Below are 16,632 nucleotides of genomic sequence, written 5' to 3'. Positions count from 1 at the left end.
GAGAAATAATTCCCCAGTATTGCAACTGCTCCCAGTCACTACGGTAAATTCGTGTTTGACCATTTCACCTTCTACTTTTTGACGGCATACTTCCAGTACTAGTAGCATGTTCACTTGACGTTCAATTGAAGAAAAATTCTTTGACAACTTTTAATGGCAAACCCACAATTTACAATAATTTTCCAAATGTTGTTGGAATGGCTACTTTGCCACTCTTACATATTTTCTATCTTTTTAAGACTACATTACAAACAGCATTTGCTACACTTTAAGTTGATTCAACTCTTGTGAAGGAAGCTTGCCTTTCCAATGTGTCAGTGAGAAGCATCAAAAATTGTCTTATGCCTCAATGTGTAATTACACATTATTAACTAATATGTAATCAGTTTTGTTAACGTTGAATTGAAAAATAACGGTGAGACAGGCAGTTATCAAACTGTAGCTTTTTTGTTTATTTTAATAGGCACAAAACAGGATAAAATGGATGCAGACATGTCTCATGTAAAAAAAACAACAACAAAAAAAACAGATAAAAGCTTATATCCCCTGATCATGCGCGGAGCCATATGTGTTCTGGAGGTAGTCTATTACAGCTGAGGTGCTGGATAGAGAGTTGAAGACTTTTCTCTCAGGCTGGGAGCTAACCCTCTCCAGCATGTAGATCAGATGGTGGTGGAAGCAGGTAAATGGCGTTCCCTGCTCTATGGACAAGTCCACCCAGTCCCATATACACTCCAAAGGTGTATCCTCATAGCCGGCGAACATGGCAGGATTAGCAAGTAAACCTCGTGCAGCCATCACACCTTCAATCCAAACAGATCGGAAATTAAAAGATGATAAATGAATAGACTCATTTTGACACCAAGAACTACTTACCGTCCACGCCAGTGAACTGGTGAGTGGACTCCACATCACGGAGGTACTTTATGTCCCCATTGGCAATGACAGGGATGGACAAACTGTCTTTGATTGTCTTTATGGCATCATAGTGAACTGGCTGGTGACGCTCCTCCGCGGTGCGTCCATGGACCGTTATCCAAGACACGCCGGCCGACTCCGCCTTCTGACACAGATCAACTGTCCGTCTCAGGTCCTTGTGAATTCTATGGAGGAATCCACTTTTTTAAAATCATTATTACTATTCATATTATTATGACATCCTGCCTGTGATTTTAAAACAGGACACAACATTAAAAAAAATGGCCCACGTTATTTTTTTTGCACCTGCTGCTGCATTTCCTAGCTGTCCACACTAGGTGGGAGCAGAGTGTCCACAGCGTGCTCACAACTTCATCTTTTTCTAATGCATATTGTTTGTAAATATTGTGCTCTACAATCTGGTGGAAAATTGTACGATTATTATCACCAATGTTGCACTTTGAAATTGTGGTATAATAAACGAATGGTGTCAGGAGTCTACTTTATTGGTGATCACACCAATTGGTGATATTAATGAAATGCATATTTCTCAACTCAAATACATATATACTAAACAAAAAATATATCAGCGGCACATTTGTGTTTTACTATGGATCAATAGTCCTTCAATAACAGAGTGTAAACAGGCTTTTTACCTGATTTTGATGGAAGCCGTATAGTTGGGATTGTCCACTTGGTTCTTGACATGTCGAACCATGTCTTTCACCAGGTCAGGCTTGTTGATGAGGCATGCACCATACCCTTCTGACATGGCCCATCTGAACACACAACAACAACTTCGGTTAATCTATGAAAACAAGGCACTTAAATGCAGAATTCCAGGGCAGACAGAGTTGGCAAGGATTCTGTCCTCTTGGAAAACAAGGAATTGTTTTGGATTGAAAAGGAATGGGGGGGGGGAGGGTGTCATCATCATTGAAATTAAAATGGTGTAATCACCAAGAAATAACACGTGACTTGAGGCCAAAATGTATCGGGGCCAACTGTTAGTAGTTGCACCTCTGGGGACAGCCACAGTTGAGATCGACTCCATCTGAGAAAGGTGCAACGACACAGGCAGCATCAGCCAGAATCTGGGCCTCATTGGCAGCAAACTGCACTATCAGAGGTCTGTCACCTGATGAGGAGAAAGAAACAAAAATATAAATTACAAACAAAAGGGGGAAAAAATAGTTAATTTGCATATCAAATGATGGTGCGGTCAGTACTTCAGTGTCATCATTAGGTCTGTTGAATTTTGCATTTCTTACTGTCGTTGGTGGTGAATTCACTGTCTCTGGCTTTGATGGATCGCATGAAGTCAGCGGCAACTATCATGGGGGTGAAGCAAATATCACAGCTGTACTTCCTCACCAGGGATCTGAAGGCCAGCCTGAGGAGACAGCACGGTAACACGTCACTGAGTAGCAGCTGTGGGACTCCTGGTGCGGGCAGCGTGGGGCATGCGTGTTGACTCATTGATAACTCAGTTAAGAAAAGCTACACAAATGACTCGTATTATAGGAACAACGACTGAACTTACTTTGAATAACGAACCATCGGAGCACAAATTTTAAGAACTTTCCCCTTTTCAAACATCTCCATAACGCTGTGTCCGTTTGTAGTCTTCATCCCTTTCGAGCTGTAAGCTAGTTTAGCCAACGTTGCCTGTTAGCATAACAAGCTAACACACTCGCTAACCAAGCGTTCGCCCCGCCGCCTGGCCGCTATTTTATTGTTTCACGCAGAGCCAGTTCGATATTTATCTAAACACACACACACATACACATACACGATACATTCACATTCACAGTGTTTCCTTCAAAACAACACAAAACATTACAACACAACAACCCGACTGTGCCAGAACAAAGTGGGCGTGTCCTGACGACCTCTGAACCTTTACGTCATTCTACATAAAGAGTGTGTTATTTTAAATCACGGTTATTGCAACAACAGTAATAATTATTTCAACAATCCATTGAAAAATAATCATAACTACTACTTTATGGAAAGAAATTAAGAAAATGAAAAAAACGTGGAAAATTGTTTTAATCGCCTAGTGCTGCGTTTAAGAGTCGTGGGAAATTGAAGTTCTTTTAAAGACGCAACGTGTGTATTGACGGACAAACCGTTATATTCTGCAATTAAATATACCGCTAAAACAAGAGTATAAACTAAGTGTTTTTGTCCGGTCTACTAATAATATCACATGATATCAAATCTATTGAAAAATGTATTCATTTATGTATATCAAATAAGTCAATGCCATAATACGTAGCAACAAATGGTATTTTAAACATTTGATTTTTACTAATATGCGCATTAAGGTATCAAAACCATGCTTTTAATTCAAGTAATGTCATGGTACTTCAATATTATCCTGTATAAAACGAAGTAGACATAAATTGAAAGTGACACGTGCTGAAAATCATAAATGAAGTAGACTAAATTCGAGTTCGAATAAAAGCAGGATTTCCGCGACCTGTTGTGATTTCCCCCCCTGACCACTAAGGGGGGCCCACGCTGCACAAAATACAAACTCCCTCATTAAAAAGGGACAGTTCACCCAAAAATGAATTGTCTTACCATAAAAGGTACTTTGATGTGACCAACTACACAACAGACCACTCTTTCAATAGGATGAAGCTCAAATTACTTAAAGTTGGTGCAATGAGATTTTGCACATTGAAAACAAACAATTTTGTGCAAAAAAAATGTTGAATAACTTTATTAAAACTGGCACAAATACATGACACAAACAGATACATCAACAAGACAAATACTGAGGAGACCCGTTAATCAGATGATAAAATCTCGACTTTAAAAAAACGCCAATAGAATAAATACATTTTTTCAACCCAAAGCAAGCTGAAGAAAGTGAACGCAGTGGAATGCAGCTTGTTATTTATCACTAGTAAGCCAGTGAGTGACATCACAATTAATATCCACTTTCAGTAAACTCCACACTCAATGTTCCATCCCTCTGCCTCCTTTAAAAAAAAAAAAAAAAAAAAAGCTTGTATGAGCTTAATCTAATCAACACAATACATTAGTAATCCATCAAATGGCGGCTAGCATGAAAACTCGTGAGAGCTTAGTCTGTGCAGAAATACTCAAGACCCAGTGAAGTGAAAAAAAGAGTAATACTTTCACCACATCCTTTGTAGAGTGGATTACACTTAAGTGACTTAGAGTGCACCCAAACACCACCACAGCCACATCAACTTGCTCTTCCACTCCCTTACTAGCCACCATGAACCACATCCAAAGTTCAAAATCAGTCACTTGTGGCCTTTTTGACCACCTTGGTGTTTGACTGGCTTTGGACAAACTGACACCAGGCTTCTGTAAAACTGTAACACCACAGCAGGTCATTGGCAACCATCCTCAGAGGAGCTACTGTATAAGAGACCTGCACCCACCCTACCCTCTCACTGTGGTAGCTTTCTGCTGCCAGCCGCCTCCAGTTCCACGCTGGAGAGGAAACGCTTGGTTCTCCGGCTGTCGTCGTAGCGCAGCTCTGTGGTGTACATGGTGCTGGTTTTCTTGGGGTAGATGATGATGGTGCTTTTGAAGCGCTGTGGCCGATGGCGGGACTGGAAATCCAGCTGTGTTTTGTAGTGGCGCCAGGTACTGTGGGACACGACAATGACGGTCTGTCTGCAGAGTTCCAGTCCCTGGCCCCACGGCTGTAGGGCCACATCCTGTATGAAGTGGCGGTCCGAGTTATAGTTCATGGACGAGGTGTATCTGTGGATGAGGGACAGTGCTACAGTTTTATTCTGAACAAAACATGGACGTGCATCATTTACACTGTCATCCTGTGTAGCCAAATCTAGATCTGGGTCCTCTTGTGTAAGAGGCCATCCTCACAGTGCTGCCAATAAGCACCAATATTCTTGTTCCCAGTCACATCACACCTTATTTCTTTTGCAGGTAATGGATCAAGCGCAATACCCTCTCCATAGGATGATGGTTGCAGGAAAGATCTAGTGGGTAGAACTGGAACCTGCAAAGAAAAAAAAAGCACTAACATGATAATTGGAGCCCAGGAACTTGTCACTGGCCCAGTTCAAGCATACTGAAGTGACCCACTTTCCCCCTCTTAACCAGAACATGCAGCAAGCTGTTGCTAGGATGCCTAATGAGTTACATTTACACCCTTAATTCATACATTTAAGCACTTGGTTCATTCAACGAAGTGAAAAACACCAGCAGCAACACTTACTGACGATAAGTGCAACAGTGTTGGAACCTTATGCCCCCCTTTTTTATTAATGCCTTTATGGAGTATTTTAAATGTCTTCAGCTGCCTCGTTGTGCTGAGGTGGTAGTATTTCATTTAAATTTCAAATCAGATGTTGTTATCAGCGGTTACCCACCACAGAGCCTCGTCCCTCGTCCTCAGTCACCGGGCTCACGCCTCCGGTTTTCTCCGCACACACGGGCAGCAGCCAGGCGCTGGGGCTCGGGGGTAACCCGGAGTCCGGGCTGTCTAGTCCTCTCTCAGCCCTGCAGCTCATATCCAGTGGGTCCTCTTCACATGGCAAGTTCAACCTGCCGACCATTTCTGGTGAAAAGTTACTAAACCCAAGTGAGGAAGAAGTTTATTACAACAGTATTTCCCGAATTTAGTTCCTCTTGTGCTTTTTGTTGTTTGCTTCCGTCCTCCGGTGAGTGCTGAACTCTTCCCGGAGCAGCATCCACAGCTACCCGCTACAACTACCGTCAAAAGAGGGTGGGTGATTCCCTAACTCCAACCACCTCAAAATTAGACCCCAAAACCGCTTTAAAAAAACTTCAAACTGTCTTTAACTTTGTCGCTGACATCGAAAGTACAACCACACTCCTCCGCGCAGGAGTAAAAAGGAGTTCGTTCTGCAGAGCGAGAAGGGACGCGAGGAGCTCCACCAACTCCCCGCTACTCGCCTTCAAACTTTTCCCTCGACAGAACCTTCAGAACACAGCACAGGAAACGCCTTTTGAAGTATTTCCTGGCTGCTGATTGGCTGAGAGATAAGCAGCGACCAAAAGAAAAAAAAGAAAAAATACAGAACGCTTTCCCAGCCCCCCCCCCCCCCCCCCCACACACACACACACACACACTTCCAATATTGGCAAGGATTGGCGTTTTTACCTGGTAGCGCGTAAACTGAGCAGACCGAGGCATTGAGTGCACGCATAGGACGAGTCTGCGGCAAAGATTTAATAGTGTTCAACAACTGCACAACTCAGACAATGTGGACAGCTGACGTGTTGGACCTGATGACTGAAATGTCTTGATTGATTCATCTAATTAAGAGACAACAAGGGAATACCAGTTTGAATAAATGGTAAATGTCATTTTCATTTCATGACAATGGAAGGCAACTTCACAAAGGCTACAAAGACCTGAAAATAAGCTCGATCTTGCTTCATTTTTTTTTTAAATTGCAAGACATTCTGCAACGTGAAATCACAACAACAACAACAAAAACATACTGTAAATGTACATCCTGAAACCATAACTTATGTCAGACTTTATGGGCAGTTTAAATTTAGGGCTGGGAGGATATATTAATGCTGCAATATTACAATATGTCCTCTAGGGACACAGAATCAATACATTTGTGACATATGTTTTTGAAAATATCAGTAGAGGTATATAAGCAGATCTCCTGTTTATAAAAGCTCCTACATGTGTTAAAGAGGCACAAGCAAACTAAACCTCTGATCTTGGTTGTACATTGTTTCATCTCAGTTGCAAAATCTGGGAAAACTACCATCTACCTTCCATTTTTTTTGGGGGGGGGGGGGGTCTTCTGTTACACAGAGGTTGTTAGATGACTTCTCCTGCAATATATTTGCAGAATCTGTGTATTTTTTTTAAAGTAATGTGATTTACCAAAATTTAAATTGCCAAGACAATCCCAACCAAAGATGTAGTTCCACTCAGACCACCTTTCCCACAAACCTAAACACCCCTCCACCACACATCCCCCCACCTAGAATAAAATTAGCTGAGCAGAGCCATGGTTATCCTGGAAATGCATTAGAGTCAGAAAACATCAACTTTAATTAAGATCAAGCTGCCTGTAATCATCCAGGATTAGACGTGTCCCAGAGAGGCAGCCAGTGGCTCTCTAGCATTTAGTCAACGGCCTACACAGGGGTACAAACACACTGTGGAACAATGCAGCGATGTTTCAAAAGGTCAGACGTTAGTGTCCTGAAAAGATGGATAGGAAATTACAGAAATCAATGACATGTGTGCCAACAGCAAGCAGCAGCTGAGGAAGTTTCTTCATGATCCAGCTTCAGTTTGGGTTCATTTTACTGTGAGTGAGGAAATGCTGTACTTCTCCACAGCGACTGAACGGAGCAGAGTCGATTCTTTGAGAGGAATAACTGAGAGAGATGAAGATCATCCCAGCATGCAGCATTTTTTAAAAAAGTTTTAATAAGTTCACAGTCTCTTCTTGATGAGTTTCTCTAGTTTGCGTATACGGGAGGACTCCTGTTCAGGGGTGGGGGCACTGAAAGAGAGAGACGGGCCACCGTCGGCCCCGGAGGGCGGAGTGGGTAACCGCTGTCTGAAGAGCTCCAGCATGCTGCTCTGTTCGCTGCGCTTCAAGCCCTGCACACATAAGCACATGCAGGAAGATAAAACATGAATAGACTTCTGAGAACTTATGAACTATCCTGTTAATAGTTCCGAAATCCAAACTAATGAGGAACAACGCTAGACAACATTTAAAAGTGCATTATAAGTCATGATAACCGATGAGATCAAAGAAACATGTTAGAAGGAACCCAGCAATGTTCTGTGCACATCTGATGTCTTGCTGAGTTACATCTGACATACAGTTAAAGACAGGCAACCGTCACGCCTGGCACAGTTTGAACGTAAACATCTATGCTACACTAAGTGCACCTCTGCGTCTCATTAGCAACTTTTTATGATGTTCCCCTCAGTCATTGTAGAACATGTGACTTACTGAGGTCTAGTTGTCACTGAGGTTGTCAGGAAATCACATTCAAAACAAACTGGTCAGCAGTCTGGGTCCGACATAGACATCATTCTATGCAGTAGTTCAGTTCTCGTCTGTTTCCTATTACCTCTTCCGAGAAGTTTGTGTTTTCATTCCCGTCTGTCTTTTTGTCTTCAGAGTTACGCAAAAACTACCGGGATGATTTTCATCAATCTCAGTGGAGGGGAGGCACACTGGGACAAACCCTTTTCAGGAACTCTTACACAGACGGGGATTTTTTTATTTATTTATTTTTTTGTCTTCAGTCTGTTCTCCCATTGTAGGACTGTGCAACATCTCATCGCCCATAACAACACTGTTACAAATCCCCTTAAAGATAAGAATTCCTATTATCAATGCACTCGAGCAGAGATGAGCAACAGTCTTTGCTGTCCTAGATGTCAGTCCTCACAAACTCTGAGGTTGAGTGGGATTTGGTATGTTTGGCATTTACAGAAAATGGATCCTTTCTCATCTTTTACCTGCGGTGTTGCTGCCCTCATTTCAAGTCCTGTAACTCGCCAGGTGGCACCAAGCAGCAAGGTCAGGTCTGGGAGCATTTTTGAGCCCAGTTTGTGTCAACAGCCAGTTAAGGGAGTTACTAAATTGCTCATCCTGCATGTAATCTCTTGAAAAACCACAGCGCGTTGTTTTGACACTTGCCGAGGTGCTGATGGGTGGATCTCGTACCCTTCAGACAGAGCCCGTCCTCAGCTGTTTCCAGTCTTTAAGCTAACCAGCTGCTTTGTATTGAACATACAAGCAACTATTTCTTCCAATTACTGGTGGAGCCAAACCAACTGACCTTCATATCCAGAATCTTCTGGAAAGTCTCAGGATTGCCGTCAGCCAGGAGCTTGATGTAGTTATCAACAAACACCACGGGTGGTTCATGCGGGGCCATCACCACCTGTGGAAAAGCAGTTTAATGTTGGTTTCAACCACCCCCGCTTTCCTGTGAACCATCGTGGGACGACCCAAGAGATGCTTAAATGATCCCACATGGGCTAGCTATGGCCCAAATGAGGCGGGGGGGGGGGGGGGGGCGCTCCATCTGACAGAACCAATAGCTTGAGCTGCAAACAAAACTGCTATAATTAGTATCCCACTCTGCACTTTTTTTCATCCATTTTTTACACACCAATTATTCCACGCATGAGCGGGTAAGAATTAGCCTCACCGGTAATTATTTTGGGGGTATAATGAGTCTTGGCAAAAATCAGTGTTAGTAAAAAACTGGCAAAAAAAAAATTAAAAAAAATCAGATTCTCAAGTTTTGTTTTGTTTTTTTTAAACAATCAAAATTCTATGGAAAATGTGGATGTGGTAGCATTTCTCCCAGCCTCTACAGAGCAGACAGAGCAACACATGGCTGGCAGACTTCCCATCTCAAGCAAACACATGCAAACAGAGAATTTATTCACTATTTAAATATCTAATCAGCATTTTCAAAGCCATTTTTGTTCAGGGTGCAGCAACGCATGAGAAGGTGAGATGCAGAGAGAAAGAAAGAGAAAGGGAGAGAAAGAAAGAGGGAGGGAGAGAAAGAGACAGAGAGAGAATGAGCATGTGGTGGAATTAGAAACAGGAACGAATTTCAGAGATGAGCAAGCATGAAAAGTTCAAGATTTTGTGGAATTCTTTGCTTTCTTACTAGCCCTGCTGACGGAGTGATTTACTTAGCAACTGTCCTGGAGCCAGGCCAAGGGGAAAGGCCTGTGGGGACCTTGTAAAACAAAAAAAAGGGGGGGGGGTTTTAAGAATGAAAATGAGCATAAAAAAGGGGAGAAAGAAATAGGGTTGGGGGTGTTGCTTTTTGACACACTTCTCAGCAGAGAAGTTAAGAGGTGGGAGAGAGTGCAGCAGCTATGGTGGGCTGGGTTGCAAGAGCGTGGAAAAAAGCCACGTCTCACAGTCATCGCACCGGACAGGAGAGGCAACAAACAGACACAAAGAATCGTAAATACTTTGAACATAACTGTCATATAACAGCCTAAATTTATTCCCGACTATCATTCACTTCGATACTCACGACGATACTTGCCCAAAGATTTAAGAGGCCTAAAATATAAATGTTGAAAAGTCTCCTCTTCTGTCAGCCAAGGGAAATGCTGGAAGCTGTTTTAAGGGAACCAGGTCAGAGAAACCTGCTGTACTTTCCCTGCCCTGCACCAAAGTTAGCAGCTAGCCAGCGAAGAGGAGCCACACGTTAGTATGGCAGCGGAGACAAGACCCTTTCATGAGAAACAACACACACAAGAATGTATAAACAGGCAACTGTTTGCTGACCAATTTGTAATGAGAAATTTCTAAAATGAATGATATGCTAATAATATATGCTGCAACCACGATAAACTCTTTTTTTTTTAAATCTCAAAGTGAACATTGAAACTTTAAGCACTCCAATTCTCCCAATGAGCTGCCTTTTCTTGGTGGGGGTATGCCAGAGTCAGATTTAATTTCAAGTTGCAGCATCAGAGTGTAATTTGAAACTACTCTTGAGGCAACTTAGATGAATTCTTGCATTGACCCCCTCTTTCTACAGGTTTTGTCTTTCAGAAGCTTCAGTTTCGGCTCAGGATGGAAGCAATTACCTGTTGAGAACCTTGATGTTGTATGAAGTCGATGGCTAAAATGCTTGGCTCCATTTGTTTTTTTTTTTTGTAATATCAGGGCTTTCTGTTGCCAAGGCCAAAGACCCTCATGGAAGAAATTGCTTATATCATTAAAAGTATTTTAGAAATCCCAGGAGATCCATTTCCGGAAAACTTCAATTCCTTATGTCAAACAGAGTCAGAATGTTATGCTGGATATATTTATATTCTGTAACTGGGTTTTTCTTTTCATGTTAAGTCTAGTATCAAATGTCCACCTTTAACAAAAATGATACCCTCTCCTGCTGTCGTATGTGAATCAGACAAATTTATTCAATGTCAACGATGACTATGAGAGTTCTTTAGAAGCCATATGCCAGCAGACCGGGCCTGCTGACTGTGAGGACGAGACAGTGGGGGGCTGATCTGAATGCAGTCTCTACTGTGAAAGTACCTTTAATGTGAGGCAGATGAGTGGGGATTCATGTACATACAGCGAACTGAGGAACAAAAACAGGTTTTTAACAACGGCCATATGGAGCAGTGAAAACAGGCCAATCAGGTATGAAATGATGAGAGCTTTTCGCAGAACCCTCAAGTTCTAAGACAAGACCAAGTAACAGTTGTTGAAAACTAAACATATTTTACTGGTTGCCATTGACCCCCATTGTTCCGGAGAGAGGGCAGGGCTAGCATAGCGCGAATAAAGCAGGTCACGCTGACATCAAGACAGCGCAATCACAATAACTTTAGGAAGGAAAGGGGGGCTCCTGGGAGTCCAAGGAAAAAGGACAGGCAGGCAGTGTGTGTGAGCATTTTTCCACAGTGCAGGGACTCTTAATTAGGGTGGGGTCAATCTATGGCACTCACATACCAGTGTCCTCAAGGGTCCCATGAGGTAATTGTGAGACAAGGCTAACCCTCTCAGCTTTTTGCAGTGAAAACAACATTCAACATCTGAGGGGTGGTGATGAGTGTTTGCGTGAGCAGACGCAAGGTTGCATGCATTTCCTGATTTACCCCCTCACACCTTTTCTCTGGCTGAATGTCGACCACATACTGTGTAAAAGTGTGTGTTTGTGTGAGTGTGTGTTGTGTTGGTCTGTCTCACTCATTAAACCAATGGCGCATGGGATCCATTCCTATGTTAGGAAGGGAATAAAGTGCAATTGAGAGGTTGAAGACACAATTAAAGGGCTATTCTGCCCCAAAATACACGCTGAGTAGATAATCTCCTCGAATAACTCTTGACAAACATTTAAATCCTGGCTGCTGAGACAAACCACCAACACTTACAGAGAAATGTTTGTTCAGTCTGCGGCTTATTACAATGGAGCAACCAGTGGAAAAAGCAGTTATCTGCAAGCCATTGTTGGTCAAGCATTAGTATTAACACCATGTTTGACTGGATGTATCAGAGTTTGTACACTAAATCTGTTAAAAGCAAACAAGAGATAAAGGGCACTCATTCAAACCACTTACACAAAAGAGGTCCATCTAAGGTTTGCAAGCCTTTAAAGGTCAGAAACTGAATCTTTGGTTGTTAAAGTGGCCAGCATGAATGTGGCCACACAAGCAAATGCCACAAACCCCTAAGTGTGTCATAAAAGCTGAGCAGCTCTGATAATACGTTTAAGTCAACTGTTTACATTTATCTCCACAGTCCTCATGAACAAGGATGAGGGTTTTTCCTACGGCCCCAGTCTTCCTTACCTTAAGGATCATCTCTGCGCGGGTCATGCCCTTCACGACAATCTTTGTGTAGCTCGCCGGTGCCTTGCGGAGAACCTGGGAACCTATGGAGGGCAGATCCAGCAAGACTGTCTTCAGAGAGTGGGTGTCCAGGAGGAGCTGGTGGTGGTTGACAGAAGAGTTCATTCCAATCATGTGTGTCTTTTGTGCAGTTGCAAATAGAAGTGAAAACATCCTAGCATGAATGAAACTTACTTGTTCGGCTCCCACCATGCTGATGGGCTTACATCGGAACAGGTGGTTGATAAATTTGGGGATAAAAGAGCTAAGAAAGACAGAGAAGTGGAAAACATGAACTTTATGAATCTTTAATGATGGCTAATGCATATTGAGGATGACTGGCGTGTATTGTACTTTGTGAATTTGATGCAGAATTGTGTGAAGTATTTGCGTGTGGAGGCCAGATTGTCTCTGATGATGGGAACGTTCTGTTTAATATGCATGATGATTGAAGTCACGTAAGGACTCTGGTCACCCACGTGCTCCACACTCTGCCACGGCATCTGAAAAACACGAGTAACACAGCTTGTCTGAATACTGTTCACCTTCCAATTTATGTCAAATCATTTCAAAGGCATCCCGTAGCATTGAAGCTAAATTGCTGGACATTCTAAAAAACCAGCAGGTCATAAGGCCTCTTCATTAACTTTTCAGTCAATATTCATAAAGTTTATGTCAGTGTTGTATGCGTTTGTGTCCAACCTTGCTCATAGCAGTAAGAGCAGGATCACAGGCTGCATCAAGATCCTGAACAAGTAGCTGGATACTGTTTGAGATCACACTGAGAAAAAAAAAAAAGTGAAAGAAAACAAATTTGTAGAGATTCTTTATAAAATAGATGCCTTCATCTACTGTATATTTTTAGTGGTTTGCATTTGTCACTTACGTGCTGAATGTATCCATCTCCCCAGTCAAATTAATCCTCTCCACCAGGATTTTATCGACTTTCTCTTTTAGCTTGTCTTCCAGCTATAAGGTGTACAAATGACAACATGAATACGCACTCCTTCATGTATTACAACAGAGGGTGTTCTGCCTTCAAAACTGTAGGAGTACTAAAGAATGTGTGGGTGTGTGACAGAAAAACAGCACGCTTACAACTCTCACCGGTTGTATTAATATCTTAACTCGAGTCTCCTAATGTGCACCGACACCTGACTGAATTCTCTGCTCCAAATATTGTAATTGCAAAGAAATGTTTAGTGTGTTTCTGCCATGGCAGATAAAACAAGTCATCACACTTGAGTTCGACTTGTTTGTAAGTTGTGTTCGCGTACGTGCCTGTTGTGTGGTAGCTAGGCAGTACTCGGCGGTGCTAAGGATGCTACAGATCAGACACAGCTCGTCGACGGTGAACTTGGCTGCTTCCGAACCTTCCTTTTCCTTCAGCAGGCTGCTGATGGTGAGACCCCCGCTGTTACTGCTAGACCTGGAGAAGGAGAGAGATCGACTGAGGGGGAGAAAAATCAGGAATAATAATAAAAAAATTAAAAAAAAAACATCAGGTGCACACAGGTGGATACAGGGAGCAAACATAAGATAAAAGGTTCAAACAGTTAATGACTGTTTATACAAAAATATGTACATCAAATGTGACTCTTCTGATAATTGCTGGTGGTATGATGTTGTTGGTACTTGTATATCTTCATTTTGGAAAGACAGCTGGTTTCAGTCTTTTGCGGTAGACCTCCCCTTTGTTTAGGTTTGGGTCATAGGTCCTGGTATGCCTTTCAATTATACTTGGAATTAAGGGGAGCAGAGGCTGGGATGAACCACAACATACTGCGCATTGTTATTTTGCCAAGACTGGCAGATATCTTCCTCTGGAGCTTTTCTTTTGAGACTGCAGGTAAAGAAAGTCATTTCACTGCAAGCCCATACAAGCGCAAGGATGCTGTCATTGATAGATGCAGGAGTCGTGGCTAAGACCACAACCTATTTCAAGTTTCTTCTCGGGGACTTTCAAAAACAATCAACTTGGAGCTTACTGACACTAGACGTGAGTGTCTGCATGTATATGTGAGGGAACACACTTCATGGATGTGAATACGCCATAGGCTAGTTAGTGAAAGCAAGTGTGTAAGCATGGCCGCAAATGTGAAACAGACTGTGCCCGTGTGTATCCCAGTCAGTGATGAGATCTCATGCAGCCAATCATATTTTTTTGCTGGTGGCGTTTTCGGTTTTGCCACGACTTAACCAGGTCCAGGGTCCACACTGTGTGCTATCCCAGTTCATCAAACACAGCAAAGACTGAAGACAATCGGCTTCAGACTGAAGTACTGAACAGCTCCATCTCCATACTAGAAGAATGACCAAATACGGGTGTCATGTTTGGTTGTTACCCCAAAATCATCTTTGAGGATCGAAAGAGTCCAAATTTTAGTCTGAGTCTACAGGCAGACCCTGCTCTCTGCACGTTTTACAGCACTACTTGGTCAGTATAATGTTGCTCTACAGGAAAATCTTGTAAATAAGGTTTTCAGATCACCTACAGTAGCAAACCAACCTGGGAAATTACTGGATATCAGTTGAGATAGATGAAAAAATGAATGCCTTTGGACACCAGAACTAAACATGTCTTACTTAGGCAGATTGCCGGAGAGGATCTTCCAGGCGTACTCCCTCAGGAACTTCTGAAAGATGGTTGTGAGGGCAATCATGGGCTCTCCAGTGCTCAGCTGGGAGCACTGCACCATGCACTTCTTGTAATAGACAAACAGGTCAGCACAGCTGGGCAGTACCGCTCCCCCCTCCTCCGTGCCCGCTTTGGGTGGGCCCTGTGCTCGGAAGTCAGCCACAAACCGGTCAATCAGTTCGCCGAGGTTCCTGCAGGTGCCGCGCACACATGCAGACAAGCACATGGGTGGTTGAATTAAGGTACATTAGAGGAATTACATTGATTAAATAAAACCTAAAATCAAATTAAAATCTAAACTGTTTGCCTTCCTCAACCTCAACAAACAAATGGGCAGACAGAAAACCAGATGGGGAAATTTGCAAAAGAATATTATAAGCAGAACAAAATCCTCTGGTAGTGTCCAGAGTCAGCTGGTGTCTCTGGACGAACCCCAATGAATCTTGCAGCCACATCCAAGGACTCAGAGGGTCGCAAAGAGGTGAAAACATGACGGTGAATTTCTGGAAACTTCTCAGAAAGTTTCCATTGGTAGTAGGAGAAGCTTGACTAAATGCTTTTATTTTACAATCTGCAAGGGACTCTTTTTTGAGTGGGGTGTGTGTGTGTGTGTTTGTGTATTTCAACATTTCCATACATTTTATACATTCACGGTTTTCAGTTTTTTTCATTTAAGTGCTTCTCACAAATCGATGGAGTCAAGACTGTTATTTTTCAAATGCGCATTATAAATGTTTGCGTGCACATCTGCTAATGAGAAATCAAAATGTTTACATTTATAATCCGTCTATACACGAGTTAGTATAAATCGCCTCAAAATTTTCAGTTCATTTCCATTTATTCCCAAGGAAAGTTTCCAACTTTGAATATACCTGAATTTTACAACCCTCGCTGACAAGTTGTTCTAGCCATTTCCTGCAGAAAGGCCTCTAGACTGAATGGAAACCACACTGTAGGAGTAGAAAAGGTCAATCCTATTCCCTCTAGAAGACAATTAATACCCCAGAGAGCCAAAAGCCAGGGGCCATATGCAGGCGCAGCCCTGTAAAACTATATTCAGCTTCTGGGGTATTCACCATTTAAATGAGGCGGTGAGGTACAGACAAGAGGAATGGAGGTGAATAATCAGGCAGAAAGCAAATACATAGAGATGCTGAGAGAGAAATAAAAAAGATAAAGAACAAGAGAAGGCAGACAGTAGATGGAAAAATGACAGAAGAAGTGAAAGACTAGGGAAGGGGCACCAAAAGAGAAAAAAAGGTGGGAATGAAAATAGAGTAGATCTGCTGAGGCAGCACTTATTCAACCCCTCTTTCTCTCAGCGTCTGTGGTCATACAGCTAATGGGAAACATTTCTGCCACAGTGGAGACGGAGGCATGTACAGGAACAAGAGAAGGGAAGACAGAAGAGGCAGTGAAGTAAATGGGAGCTGGGGGATCTGATTGATGTGTTTAAAATGGAAAAAAGATGCATATGCCAACTTTACACACACAACCTGTTCCTGATTCTGGGTCTGGCTGTATGTATGAGTGTGTGCTTCTCACTTGTCTTGGGATTCTATGTAGACGTATAGATGAGGTTCAAAGCACTTGGACACAATGCCATGGAAAGGGTTGTCAGGAGCTTTGGGTTTCCTGGGCTACAAGAATGAAAGAAAAGTGAGGAATTAGTTCAAATCACATTTTTTAAAGAGTTTTATTTCGTCTTTTAAACACC

General features: G+C 42.5%; 3 protein-coding genes across 4 annotated transcripts in view; all 3 read right to left on the bottom strand.

Annotated features, from left to right (window-relative positions):
* Nucleotides 1-411: 411 nt before the first annotated feature.
* On the bottom strand, nucleotides 412-2,807 carry dus4l (dihydrouridine synthase 4-like (S. cerevisiae)). Its single transcript, XM_086215094.1, has 6 exons — nucleotides 2,462-2,807; nucleotides 2,190-2,311; nucleotides 1,939-2,056; nucleotides 1,575-1,697; nucleotides 877-1,103; nucleotides 412-803 (listed from the first exon to the last, which is right to left on the bottom strand). The coding sequence occupies exons 1-6, from the start codon at nucleotides 2,548-2,550 to the stop codon at nucleotides 538-540; spliced, it is 945 nt and encodes a 314-aa protein (XP_086071220.1). The 5' UTR covers nucleotides 2,551-2,807; the 3' UTR covers nucleotides 412-537.
* Nucleotides 2,808-3,635: 828 nt separating this feature from the next.
* rflnb (refilin B) lies at nucleotides 3,636-5,916 on the bottom strand. The gene is made up of 3 exons (XM_086215093.1): nucleotides 5,304-5,916; nucleotides 4,842-4,930; nucleotides 3,636-4,671 (listed from the first exon to the last, which is right to left on the bottom strand). The coding sequence occupies exons 1-3, from the start codon at nucleotides 5,487-5,489 to the stop codon at nucleotides 4,353-4,355; spliced, it is 594 nt and encodes a 197-aa protein (XP_086071219.1). The 5' UTR covers nucleotides 5,490-5,916; the 3' UTR covers nucleotides 3,636-4,352.
* A 793-nt stretch (nucleotides 5,917-6,709) lies between these two features.
* The window catches only part of vps53 (VPS53 subunit of GARP complex), a 29,682-nt gene continuing 19,759 nt past the window's right edge, over nucleotides 6,710-16,632 (bottom strand). For both annotated transcript variants that reach the window (XM_086215783.1, XM_086215784.1), the window contains exons 13-22: nucleotides 16,461-16,555; nucleotides 14,864-15,106; nucleotides 13,559-13,706; nucleotides 13,164-13,246; nucleotides 12,980-13,058; nucleotides 12,632-12,780; nucleotides 12,473-12,542; nucleotides 12,239-12,376; nucleotides 8,737-8,841; nucleotides 6,710-7,537 (exon numbers count right to left, since the gene is read on the bottom strand). In XM_086215783.1, the coding sequence (XP_086071909.1) occupies nucleotides 7,367-7,537; nucleotides 8,737-8,841; nucleotides 12,239-12,376; nucleotides 12,473-12,542; nucleotides 12,632-12,780; nucleotides 12,980-13,058; nucleotides 13,164-13,246; nucleotides 13,559-13,706; nucleotides 14,864-15,106; nucleotides 16,461-16,555 (1,281 nt within the window). In that variant the 3' untranslated portion in view covers nucleotides 6,710-7,366. The remainder of the gene's footprint in view (nucleotides 7,538-8,736; nucleotides 8,842-12,238; nucleotides 12,377-12,472; nucleotides 12,543-12,631; nucleotides 12,781-12,979; nucleotides 13,059-13,163; nucleotides 13,247-13,558; nucleotides 13,707-14,863; nucleotides 15,107-16,460; nucleotides 16,556-16,632) is intronic.

The sequence above is a fragment of the Aulostomus chinensis genome, chromosome 10 (assembly GCF_037954235.1).
Source record: "Aulostomus chinensis isolate RoL2024-O1b breed Wild chromosome 10, RoL_Achi_v1.0, whole genome shotgun sequence".
Taxonomy (NCBI): domain Eukaryota; kingdom Metazoa; phylum Chordata; class Actinopteri; order Syngnathiformes; family Aulostomidae; genus Aulostomus; species Aulostomus chinensis.
This window is presented reverse-complemented; position numbering and strand designations above follow the sequence as displayed.

What these genes read in the sequence shown, in the direction of transcription:
- dus4l (XM_086215094.1), bottom strand. Translation starts at nt 2,550, where the DNA reads ATGAAGACTACAAACGGACACAGCGTTATGGAGATGTTTGAAAAGGGG. An exon ending in ACGGCTTCCATCAAAATCAG is followed by an intron (nt 1,104 to 1,574) that starts GTAAAAAGCCTG and finishes ATTCCTCCATAG; the next exon opens with AATTCACAAGGACCTGAGAC. An exon ending in CCAGTTCACTGGCGTGGACG is followed by an intron (nt 804 to 876) that starts GTAAGTAGTTCT and finishes TTTGGATTGAAG; the next exon opens with GTGTGATGGCTGCACGAGGT.
- rflnb (XM_086215093.1), bottom strand. Translation starts at nt 5,489, where the DNA reads ATGGTCGGCAGGTTGAACTTGCCATGTGAAGAGGACCCACTGGATATG. An exon ending in ACGAGGGACGAGGCTCTGTG is followed by an intron (nt 4,931 to 5,303) that starts GTGGGTAACCGC and finishes TTTTCTTTGCAG; the next exon opens with GTTCCAGTTCTACCCACTAG. An exon ending in TTACCTGCAAAAGAAATAAG is followed by an intron (nt 4,672 to 4,841) that starts GTGTGATGTGAC and finishes CCTCATCCACAG; the next exon opens with ATACACCTCGTCCATGAACT.